The sequence below is a fragment of the Cryptotermes secundus genome, unplaced genomic scaffold, assembly GCF_002891405.2.
Source record: "Cryptotermes secundus unplaced genomic scaffold, Csec_1.0 scaffold126, whole genome shotgun sequence".
In the NCBI taxonomy this organism is placed as follows: Eukaryota; Metazoa; Arthropoda; class Insecta; order Blattodea; family Kalotermitidae; genus Cryptotermes; species Cryptotermes secundus.
In genome coordinates this window covers 101,677-114,106 of record NW_019718617.1, presented here as the reverse complement: position 1 = coordinate 114,106, position 12,430 = coordinate 101,677, and the positions used below count along the sequence as shown (strand labels likewise).

The window sequence follows — 12,430 nt, the reverse complement described above, 5'->3', positions numbered from 1 at the left end:
TCAGTGACACAGAGCTGTCATCAGGTAGATGTGTGATTATTTGTGTAAATTGTGACATTTAGTGTAATTCTATATGACGCTTGAGGAAATGTGGCATACATTTCTTTAATCTAGTAGTAAATACTTGTCTTGAATAGAAAGCTGTCTGGAATGTAAAAATGTTCTGGTACCTTTGGATTTCATTATAAGAGGGTTTGGCCGCGCCATAGCTCAAGCAGTTAGTCGCTGGCTTCCCACCACAGTGGCCCAGGTTCGATCCTGGGTCTGGTCAAGTGGGATTTGTGGTGGACAAAATGGCCCTGGGGCAGGTTTTCTCCGAGTACTTCGGTTTGCCTGCCAATCTTCATTCCACCAATTGCTCCACAATCACCCTCACCTATCATCTGGGGCTGGTACAATAGGCCAGAAGTGACTGCAGTGCAAGGGACTTAGTCCCACCCCACTAGCAATAAAAAAAATAAGCAGGTTTCATCATATTGTATAATGAAGGTGAAAAAAGATTAAGTTGTCCCTGTGGTATGGGGGAGTGGTTATATAGATCCACATTTTCATGACCTTGGCACTAGTTGCAAGTGAGTGGTCAGCTTCACACCCTGGCAGCTTTACTCTCGGGGATAGATCCCCTGGTAACCATTGGATAGGAAACTGGGTGGGTCCCAGAGCCAGTCTGGACGATGCGGAGAAGAGATAATTCTTGATCCTACTGGGACTTGAGTTCCAACTCCTTGGTCATCCAGCCTGTAGCCAGTTGCTATGCACACTATGCTACCCTGGCACCTATTATATAATGAAACTATCGGGAATTCTTAATTTCTTATTTTATCAAGGCTACCTACCGCAACATGTTACCAACACCTTTAACATAAAAACAGAAGTCACAAACCACCACATCCTTACAGCTTCTTGGGTAGAGAATCATTCAGTTGTTTGTATTGTTTTCCCAGATGTAACTAGACAATATTTCCTATTCCTTATCTAATCAGTGGTTCATAGCAAATATATATATATATATATAGCAACAAAGCCAAATACAAGAGCATTAAAATAACATTCAGCCCAGGAAGATGTGAGATCTGTTCATTGGAGGGCTTGCAGTAGGAGGACGACCAGCAATTCTCATCTCCAGAGCAACCCGTGCTGCCTTTCGGTCAAATGTCTCTGGTGATAAGGTTCTCCTAAAATCCAACAAAATTGTCTGATCTTTATTTGTATGTTTTGCATCGTGTTGTGTATGTCACTACGATGTAAATTTTTCTCTTGACCACAACAATTTTATGCTTCCAATAAATAAATAATAGGAACAGATGCTGGTAAAATCAGTTAGTTTATTGAGATATTATTTTTTGCCACATGTTTCGGTCATTTATGACCATAATCAGGCATTTATAAACTTTAAAATACAGCTGTGACATTCAGTCTAGTAACAAACATAGATGCATTTTACTGTTTATGAATGCCTGATTATGGTTTTAGGTGACTGAAACATGTGGCAAAAAATAACTCACTCATGGAGCTGAGCCTTTCTTGAGAAACTGCCAATTGTGCAGCTACTCAAGAACTTCCCAGCACTTTATTGAACCCAAAGGTTCATTACTGTGTTCATAAGAGTCCTCTACTGATCCCTATCCTGAGCCAGATCAATCCAATCCATCCCATCCCATCCTATCTCTCTAAGATCCATTTGAAGCATTTCCTTCTCAATAGGCTTTGATGTGTTATCGTCATTCTCAAATATCTGAACTGTGCCTCATTTTCAAAACATCTGTTTCCTATCTTTATATCAACATTATGCCCTGCATTTTGGTGACGAGACAGCAACATATACTTAGTTTTCTCTGTGTTTTCTCTTTACTTGCATCAATTAAAGTTTGTGTTTTTTTCTTTATGGTATCTACATTATCACCCAGTAGATTCACATCATCGGCATAGGCCAACAGCTGATACGTCCCATTTAATTTCAGTCCCACCTGGTTTGTTGGACCTTCCTAATCGCAATTCTAAAGCAAAGTTGAAAAGGAGTGGTGATAAAGCATCTTGTTTTAGACCATTCTGGATAGGAAAATTATCAGACAAATGTTTAGCTATACGGACTTTACCATACTTTTCGTTTAAACACATTTTAATCAGCCTGACTATTTTCATGGGTATCCGAAACTCTAACAGAGTATTGTACAATACTTCCCTCCTAAGCGAATCATGGGCTTTCTTGAAGTCTATGAATAGCTGATGTACTGTCTCATTGTACTCCCATTTTTTCTCCAGTATCTGACAAATGAAAAAGATCTGATCAGCAGTTGATCTGTTATATTGAAACCCACACTGATGATTCCCAATAATTTAATCTATATATGGATTTAAACTTGAGGTAAGAATATTCAATAAAATTTTGTATGAAGTTAATAGCAGTGATATCCCACAATAATTACTACAGTCAGTCAGCCAGCTGTAAATATATTAAATAAGCAGTGACCGACAGCGGACAGGGGGTTGTCCTCCACCTGGGGAGGGGGCGTGGGGTTAACAATTCACTGTAGAAAATAAGCTTGTTACAAAAGACCACAAGAATTCTCAGACATAGACCTATTCCTTGGTAGCAAAAAATAACATCTTAATAAACTAACTGTTTTTATCAACATCTGAGCATATCTGTTATTTATTGGAAGTGTGTAATTGTTGTGATCAACAGACAAATTTACATAGTAAATTTGTTTGAGCACATAGACAAGAAACTCTAACCACCATTGTATGATAATGATATACAAGAAAAATTACATTGGTTAAAATCTGTGTGGAATCAGTGAAAGCTAAAGCAAAAACATGGCATACAGAATTAATATGTTAGAAAATTATGAGATCTGCATCATGACACAAACCTTACTGCCATCTGTGAGCCGATTGTATAGAAGGTGTGGGGAGCATCAACCCCTCACAACACTATGGGCCTTCATATCCCGTTACAGGGATAACTTTTACATCATGACATGCTGCTAGAAGGATGTGCATATGAAGTGTGAAAGAAAATTGACAATGGAGAAGTAGGAAACAAATACAGATATTTTATTCCAATCAAAATATGCAGTAATGCAGACACAGTGGATGAAAAACTTAACAATGAATGAACAACTGTAGGGCACATAAAAGTGAAGTGAATTACAGACCAGGGTATAAAAGTATCTGTGTAGCATCTAGAGAAGAAAAAGAAGACAATAGGAATTTTTTCTTTACAGAATATGCACATACTTATGAAGTGAAATGGAAATGTATGTGCAATTGATTTTTTCCTGAAAATTAAGTTAGTATAGTTTTCTGGTGTGTGTATATGGGATTGTATCTTAGTTTTCTTGTCCTTTTATCCTGGAAATGTCTATTGTAACACATAAATACCCGTATTTAATTGGTCAGATGCCTTAAAAACATAATGGATACCAGTGGAGCAAATAGAGTTATTGATTGGACATGTGACTGATCTCTCATTAGTCACTGGATTAAGTTATTTACTGTCTAGTGGTAGGATGAATTTTAAATGGAAGAGTAGATCAGGGCCTATTTCAATGTACTGAATCATCATTTTCCTTGAAGGACTGAGGAGAACCACAGAAACCTCAGTCTGAGTACCTATTTTGTGGCCCAAGATTTGAACCTGGGACCTGTCTGTACTGTAGAGTACAATAAACAATGAACTTGTCTTACAGGAAGTCTTCAAAACACTTAATCTATGAACTGCAAATGCTATTTCTGTTGCAATGTGCAATGTTATAAAATATACAAATAAATTAATTTTTTTCCAACCTCAAAATCAGGAAACCTTGTGTTACCAGACATCTCTGAAACATTGAAAAGCTTCCTCCATTCTGTATGTTTTTATGACTGAAGAATGGTACAACTAGATGATTAGCATTTCTATAGTATGTTATTTGGCATACCTAATATGTTCCCTAAGATCAGCTGTTGTCTGTGCCTGCAGACGGGACTCTCTAATGGCCATATCACGCTCCTTAGCCATCCGTTTCATTTTTGCCTCCTTCCGCGATATGAGCTCTTGGATGTAGCACACTCGAGCTTTGTCTTCACGAGTGATCCTATAGTATTTATAACATTATTATGTAGACACCTTCATGACTGACACCAGTTAACTCCAAAATTAATGGTCTTCTGCACTTGACCATTTTCAGTTGTCAAAAATTTTATTTTTTATTTGATAATTTATCATATTTTAAAAATTTAGTCCTTGATGCATATCCTGAACCAAATTTATAGAGTTTAGGTCATCACTCATACAAGAACAATTTTTTGGACTTATCAAAGAAGTATGATTTTAATTTCATTTAAGGTAGAGATTATAGTGGACTGATTTAAACAAAAATTAAATTGAATTGAATTGAATTTAGTTACATTCTATAAATCCTAAGCAGGTTAGTACCTTTGGATACAGAACAAGTCAAAAGGTTACATACATAAGTACAGGCAATTTTAGCTTAAAAATTAATGTAACTTAATTTGACATCATTCTCTATTTACATTGAAGTATTCATCTAAAGAGTAGAAGGAATGAGCATGTAGATAATTCTTTAACTCTGATTTAAACTTTTTAGTATCATTGCCCAAGTTTTTAATACTTTGTGGCAGATTGTTGAACACTTTTATGCCAGTAAAGTAGACTCCTTTTTGATATACTGATAAAGTTGATGATGGTAGGTGGAAGTTATATTTTTGCCTAGTATTCATGTTATAGACATCAGAATTTAATTTGAATTTATCTTTGTTGTAAACAACAAATAAGAGAAGCGATAATATGTATTGCGATTGAAGAGGTAGAATTTTTAATTTCTTAAATAATTCTCTACATGAATCTCTACTTCTACATCCTGTAATGATTCTAATTATATTCTTTTGTATTTTAAAAATTATTACACTATGTGAAGAGTTCCCCCAAAATATTAATCCATAGTTCATAATAGAATGAAAGTAGGCATGGTAAACCATCTTCAGTGTTTCCTGTGACATAAAAGGCTTAATTGATCTCATCGCATAGCAAGCTGCATTTAATTTAGGTATAATTTGTTCAATATGTATTTTCCAAGACAGTGTACTGTCTACATATATTCCAAGGAATTTTGTATCAAGTATCAAATGTATTTGTATCAAATGCACCTGCTAACTTCTAGTATAGCCTCCTCTATCGAATTTTGTCAAAACCCATCCATCAGTTTTGGAGGTGAAACAGGTGGATGGATGGGCAGACATGACCTCTCTATTATGCATTGTTTTTATGCTTTTTGTATATATAACACATAGAAATGCATTAAAAATGTTACCTAACAAGTTGTATGGTGTGTTATATATACCATATAACACATCACGATAGACTGACCTGTCCATGAGGTGTATATGGTGCAACCGCCTTGCCCTGTTCTCATTCTCAACTTTCTGTCGCTTGCTGTCCAAATGGTGTGTTGCTTTAGCTTCTGCTTGCCGTGTTGCCTTCCGCTGCAAGGCTAGTATTTGATCCTGCCATTTCTTCAGGCCAAGGTCAAGCTCATCATGTAACTGATGAACTTGTTGAAACTTGATGGATCGTTCTAAACTGCAAAATAAGTGTGATACAAAGCTGACAGATCCATTCATATGTGTACTTTTGTATGGCTCTCTTGAACTGTTCCATAATACAGGTCCTCTTAAAGCAGATGATAGTAATCACTTGATCAATGGAAGTCCTGATTTTTAGAAAAGTGAAGATTCTTCAGCATGTTCAGCAAACCCTATCATTGGACCATATCTTAAGCCATCTCACATTCAATATGAGATCCATTTTAATATTATCCTCCCATCTACATATAGGTCTTTCAAATGATGTCTTCACTTGAGGTTATCGGCTAAAATTTTGTATACATATCTCATCATGCATGGTACATTACTTATCTCACCTTTCTTGATTTAATCAACCTAACCATAATAAACAATATGAATCATACATTTCCTCATGTACTTTTCTTCAATACCATTTTGCTCTGTTTGTCTGAGGTCCAGTTAGTCTCTTTTGGCACCTTTTTCTCTGGCTGTTAACTAACCAACTAACTAACTGACTGACTAACTTCATGGAGCTGAGCCCTTCTTGAGAAGATGCCAGTTGTGTATCTACTCAAGGACTTCCCAACATGTGGAGCCTGAAGGTTTATTACTGGGTTCAAAAGAGCCCTCCAGTGGTCCATATCCTGAGCCAGATAAATCCAGTCCATACCACTCCAGCTTCTCTCTCTAAGTTCCATTTTAATATTACCCACCCACCTATGTCATGGTTTTCCTAGGAGTTGCTTTTCTTCTGGCTTTCCCACCAATATCCTATACGCATTCCTCATCTCCCCCATTCATGCTATATGACCTGCCCACTTCATCCTCCTTGACAAGATCATTCTAATTATACTTGGAGAAGAGTACAAATTATGAAGCTCCTCATTATGCAGTTTTCTCCAGCCTCCTGTCACTTCATCCCTCTTCGGTCCAAATATTCTCCGCAACATCCTGTTCTCAAACACCCTCAGTCTATGTTCCTCCCTTAATGTCAGAGACCAAGTTTCACACCCATACAGAACCACAGGCAAAATTATAGTTTTGTATATTCTAATTTTTATGTTTTTAGACAGCAGATGAGAAGTCAGAAGGTTCTGGATTGAATGGTAGCAACCATTACCCGAGTTCAATCTCCTCTTAATTTCCTCCTGAATCAGGTTTTGATCTGTTATCAATGTTCCCAAATATCTGAACTGTGCCACATTTTCAGAACATCTGTTTCCTATCTTGATGTCATGATTTTGCCCTGCATTTTGGTGACGAGACAGTAACATATACTTAGTTTTCTCTGTGTTTACTTCTAGATCAACCTCTTTACTTGTGTCAATTAAAGGTTGTGTGTTTTTCTTTATGGTATCTACATTATCACCCAGTAGATTCACATCATCAGCACAGACTAACAGCTGATGTGTCCCATTTAATTTCAGTCCCACCTGGTTTCCCTGGACCTTCCTAATTGCATATTCTAAGGCAAAGTTGAAAAGGAGTGGTGATAAAGCATCTCCTTGTTTTAGACCATTCTGGAGAGGAAATTTATCAGACAAATGTTTACCTACACGGACTTTACTATATGTTTCGTTTAAACACATTTTAATCAACCTAACTAGTTTCATGGGTATCCCAAACTCTATCAGAATATTGTACAATACTTCCCTCCAAACTGAATTACAGGCTTTCTTGAAGTCTATGAATAGCTGATGTACTGTCTCATAGTACTCCCATTTTTCTCCAGTACCTGACGAATGCAAATGATCTGTCAGTAGTTCATCTGTTACGTCAAAATCCAAACTGATGATCCCCAATAATTTCATCTATATATGGACTTAACCTTGAGAGAAGAATATTGGATGAAATTTTGTATGAAGTTGATAGCAGTGATATCCCCCGATAATTACTACAGTCAGTTTTATCACCCTTCTTGTGAACTGGTACAATAATAGACTCCCTTACATTGATCAGGTAATTTTTCCTTATGTCATATAGAAGTAATTAGATTGTGGATCTTAGAATAAGTTCTGCCGGAATTTGATCACTACCTAGCGATTTATACTTTCATCCAGAAGCACTTCACCATGAACAAAATAGCTAACATTGCTTGAATGTGCATATGTTCCTCAGTCATCAGAGTTTGCCAGTGGATTAAGGATGCAGAGGCATGGATGTATGAATGAAAACAGAACTCCTACAGGAGGGTAAATACAGGTAAATTAAGATACTGAATGAACAGCCACTTGGAAGACCAAGGCCTAGATGGAGAGACCAACTACTAGAAAATATACATGTATAAAAGACTATCAGAAAAAGTGGAAAAGACATGGAGTATTTACCAAAAGACAAAGATGAATGAAAGTAGCTCTGATATAAAAGAATTCACCCTGATGGTAGCGTCAGTGGAGGAGGAAGATGTGTTTATTGATTACTCTGTCTTACCTCTGCCCCTTGAGTTGCTTGTTACGATCTTGCTGAATTTGTTTGTAATTTTCTTGTGCATGTTCTTCCCGTTCTCGACAGAGTCTGCGCAGTTCTTGCAGTGCTGCCTTGGTTTCTTCTTGCATCTGCTGCCAGCATTCTTGATGGCGGATTTCTTCCACCCTATTAGCACTGGCAACTCTCTGAAAGAGGTCCGATCAAGAGCAATGTATATTTAAGTTCAGTGGTAACTCCACGCCCTTGTATGGGGGAGTGGTCTGGTTTAAATCAGGTTACTGATTAACATGACCAACATTTGTCATGGTATCTCACAAGTGATATCTCTTTTAAGATTCAGCATGGCAGTACAATCTAACAAGGTTTCAGGTAGGTCCACCTATATATATTCTCCCTCTTAGACACTATCATATAAGTTGTATTTTTCAGGCAAAACATCTTGTTTTGGTACTATGTGGTAGAATCAGAAGTTCAATCATAAAAAACAAACCCTGCGATAAGTCTCTTGGTGTTGCAGCCTTGCAGTTTCTGCTCTCTCAAGCCGTAGCTTCTGTTGCTCATCCAGCATTTGTTGCCATTGGGCTGCTTCCAGCTCTCGCTGTTGGCATGCTGCCTCTGCTTCAGCCCGACGTTTTGCAGCAGACTGATTGCGTTCTTCTACTTTACTCATCTATAACAAATTCTACATTTTGTCACATATACAGGATAGTAGTTGTGGACGCTAATCCAGAATTAATCATTTTACTGCTAACACTAAGCATGCTTTTAGGCTGCGCCATAGCTCAAGTGGTTAGTCACTGGCTTCCCACTGTGGCGGCCTGGGTTCGAGCACGGGTCAGGTCAAGTGGGATTTGTGGTGGACAAAGTGGCGCTGCAGCAGGTTTTATCCCAGTACTTCAGTTTCCCCTGCCAATCTTCCTTCCACCAATTGCTCCACAATCACCCTCACCTATTATCGGGGGCTGGTACAATAGGCCAGAAGTGGCTGCAGTACAAGGGACTTAGTCCCACCCCACTAGCAATAAAAGAAAAGCATGCTTTTCGCTTAGGTATGATGTCTGCTATACCAACCCTGAATATATTGTCATGTATGCAGCAAGAGTGACTATAGGTGGGGTTTTCAATATTTGGATTTATTGACCACTTACAAGTAATAACTGTAAATAACCATAGCACTCACTGATTTCCACACTTTACAAATCACTACATAGGCTGGGATAGCTCAGTCAGTATAGCGACTGGCTACAGGCTGGAGGTCGGAGGAGTCAGAGTTCAAGTCCCGGTGAGGCAAGAATTTTCACTTCTTTATGTCGTCCAGACCGGCTCTGGGTCCACCCAGCCTCCCATATAATGGGTACTGGGGACTCTTTCCTTAGGGGTAAAGTGACCGGAGCTTGAAGCTGACCACTTGCCTCTAACCAGTGCTGAGGTTAAGAAAATGTGGATCTATACATTCACTCCCCATATGCCTTCATGGCATAGTGCTTAATCAATTAAGCACAGGGACAACTTTATCTTTTACATTTTGCACATCACTACATGCTAAATCTTCTACAGTTTGCATTGTCTTCACTATATGTTTCCTGGTAACAAATTTAAAACTGTTCGCTTACAGTCCGGCAACTGAACTAAACTCTAAACTTGCCTTCTTGATAACCTTTTGGAATGGACCATGTAGGAAACAGGTCTTCTATTGTTGTGGAGGTGTGTTTACCACGCCATTGCATAACAAAGTTCAGGGCGTGGACCATAGAAGACACTGCTTCCAGTTGTACCTCTATTGTTGTATACATATCTGTTGCCATGGGAACATATTTACTGAGCCATTGCCTAGATACAGATCTACATGCTACAATATTTCTTTTCATTTTTTTTCAATTGCACATATGAGATTTCTTCGATTGCTACTGGGAATAACCTTAAGAGGCAAATTACAAAATTAAGGAAGAAGATGCAGACTGTAAACCATGAAAATAACTGACACAAAATTATCAGTTAAATTGAAGACAGTGTGTAAACAGAATGCAAGGTGACTCCCCTAAAATATACAGGAAAAGAAGCTGTAGACACATCTAGGTGTAGATGGAAGAACCGATTTTAGTTATGAACCCTGGAATGAGCTTCAAAGCCACAAATCCTAATGGAAAAACAAGGAGAAGAGAACTGCATTACTGAAGATCATATCAGGATGCATAAGTCAAAAGAGCTATGGGTTGAGGTGAGTAACTCATAATTTAAAACTAGAGTTTTTAAAAGTTAGTCACTGATGATGTGTAACAGAAAAAGTGAATTTTCTCAAACCTTTCGTTCCTGTACAGCGTGGCGTAACTTCATAGCAGATTCTTCTTTTTTGCGAATTCTGCATTCTAGCTGCTGTTGTGACTGCCGAAGACTCTGCTTCATCTCCTCCATTTTACGGGAGTTTTCGATACTTTCCATTCTTCTCTTTTCTGCCACTGACTGTCTCCACTGTGCCATCTCCACAATATTTTGCTGCATCACATTTTGTCATTATGGAATTCTGTGTAATATTTGCATTGGTGTTGACAACAAAATTAATTTTTTGCTTAATATTTATAAATTAATTATGTCAAGATCATAAGATATTTTCCTACATTTCTTCCTAACTCATCGTCAGTACAACAGAGCAAACTTCTGAGGCAAGGGCAATAACAGAACTGTAGGATCCTCATTTATATATGGCAATAAATCTTTTAAAATATGCTAGTTTCATTGAGATGTATAGGTAAATATTTGTCTGATAATTTTCCTATCCAGAATGGTCTAAAACAAGAAGATGCTTTATCACCACTGCTTTTCAGCTTTGCTTTAGAATATGCCATTAGGAAGGTCCAGGGAAACCAGGTGGGACTGAAATTAAACGGGACACATCAGCTGTTAGTCTGCGCTGATGATGTGAATCTACTGGGTGATAATGTAGATACCATAAAGAAAAACACACAAACTTTAATTGACGCAAGTAAAGAGCTTGATCTAGAAGTAAACACAGAGAAAACTAAGTATATGTTGCTGTCTCATCACCAAAATGCAGGGCAACATCATGACATAAAGATAGCTAATAGACGTTTTGAAAATGTGACACAGTTCAGATATTTGGGAGCTACTATAACAAATCAAAACCTTATTCAGGAGGAAATTAAGAAGAGATTGAATTCGGGTAATGCTTGCTACCATTCAGTTCAGAACATTTTTTCTCGTCTGCTGTCTGAAAACATAAAAATTAAAAATATACAAAACTATAATTTTGCCTCTGGTTCTGTATGGGTGTGAAACTTGGTCTCAAACATTAAGGGAGGAACATAGACTAAGGGTGTTTGAGAACAGGATACTGAGAATATTTGGCCCAAAGAGAGATGAAGTGATGGGATGTAGGAGAAAACTGTAAAATGAGGAGCTTCATAGCTTGTACTCTTCTCCATGCATAATTAGCTCAAGTGAAGGATGATGAGATGGGCAGGGCATGTAGCACGAATGGGGAGAAGAGGAATCCATATAAGATATTGGTGGGAAAACTAGAAGGAAAGAGACCACTAGGAAGACCAAGATGTAGGTGGGTGGGCAATATTAAAATGGATCTTGGAGAGATAGGATGGGATGGTATAAATTGGATTGATCTGACTCAGTATAGGGACCAGTGGAGGGCTCCAGTGAACACGGTGATAAACCTTTGGGTTCCATAAAATACTGCAAAGTTCTTGAGTAGCTGCACAACTGACAGCTTCTCAAGAAGGATTCAGCTCTATGAGTGAGTTTCATTGAGATTATGTTTAGAAAAATGAATAGTAACAGCATGACTACTGTGAGAATTATTTTTGTGTGCTGGTAGAAGCCAATGAATGTAACATGTCAGATTTGTGTCGTGTTGTACTGTAAGTTCTATACTATTATTTGAAAAATTAACTTGTGTCTGTGCTTAATTAGTTAAGGCCATGCCATGAAGATAGTTGAGGGAGTGCAGATATAGTTTGTACATTATTAAATTAGTTTTAATTATTTTGTTATCCGTGTGTTTGTTTAAATTTGTTTTTATATCTTATGAATAATTCCTTTTATACAGTTTCTGAATATGTGGAGCATAACATAAGCAATTAGTTTTAATTATTTCGTTATCTGTGTTTTTGTTTAAATTTTTGTTTGATGACCTTCATGTCCATTTGTTTGGACTTGTGAAATGAAATGTATGTATGTATGTAACCTGGATGCTAGACAGAGGTGCATGATCAGCTTCCCATTCATGCCATTATACATCTTGAGGAAGAGAACTGCTATCCATAGAATAGGAAGTTGAATGGGGAACACAGCTAGTCTGTGCACCATGGCACAAGAAAACTGCCCTTGCCAGAAGTTAAACCCCAATTATCCACCATGTAGGATAGTCACTATACTGACTGAACTGTCCTAGCTCCACATGGGT

The 12,430-nt window shown here is 37.7% G+C and overlaps 1 protein-coding gene across 1 annotated transcript in view; it reads right to left on the bottom strand.

Moving 5' to 3' along the window:
* Positions 1-392: 392 nt before the first annotated feature.
* The window catches only part of LOC111861578 (coiled-coil domain-containing protein 177), a 34,725-nt gene continuing 22,687 nt past the window's right edge, over positions 393-12,430 (bottom strand). Inside the window, exons 8-13 of the mRNA XM_033750430.1 lie at positions 10,297-10,488; positions 8,486-8,665; positions 7,999-8,180; positions 5,372-5,584; positions 3,924-4,079; positions 393-1,175 (exon numbers count right to left, since the gene is read on the bottom strand). Coding sequence (XP_033606321.1) covers positions 1,052-1,175; positions 3,924-4,079; positions 5,372-5,584; positions 7,999-8,180; positions 8,486-8,665; positions 10,297-10,488 — 1,047 coding nt within the window. The 3' untranslated portion in view covers positions 393-1,051. The remainder of the gene's footprint in view (positions 1,176-3,923; positions 4,080-5,371; positions 5,585-7,998; positions 8,181-8,485; positions 8,666-10,296; positions 10,489-12,430) is intronic.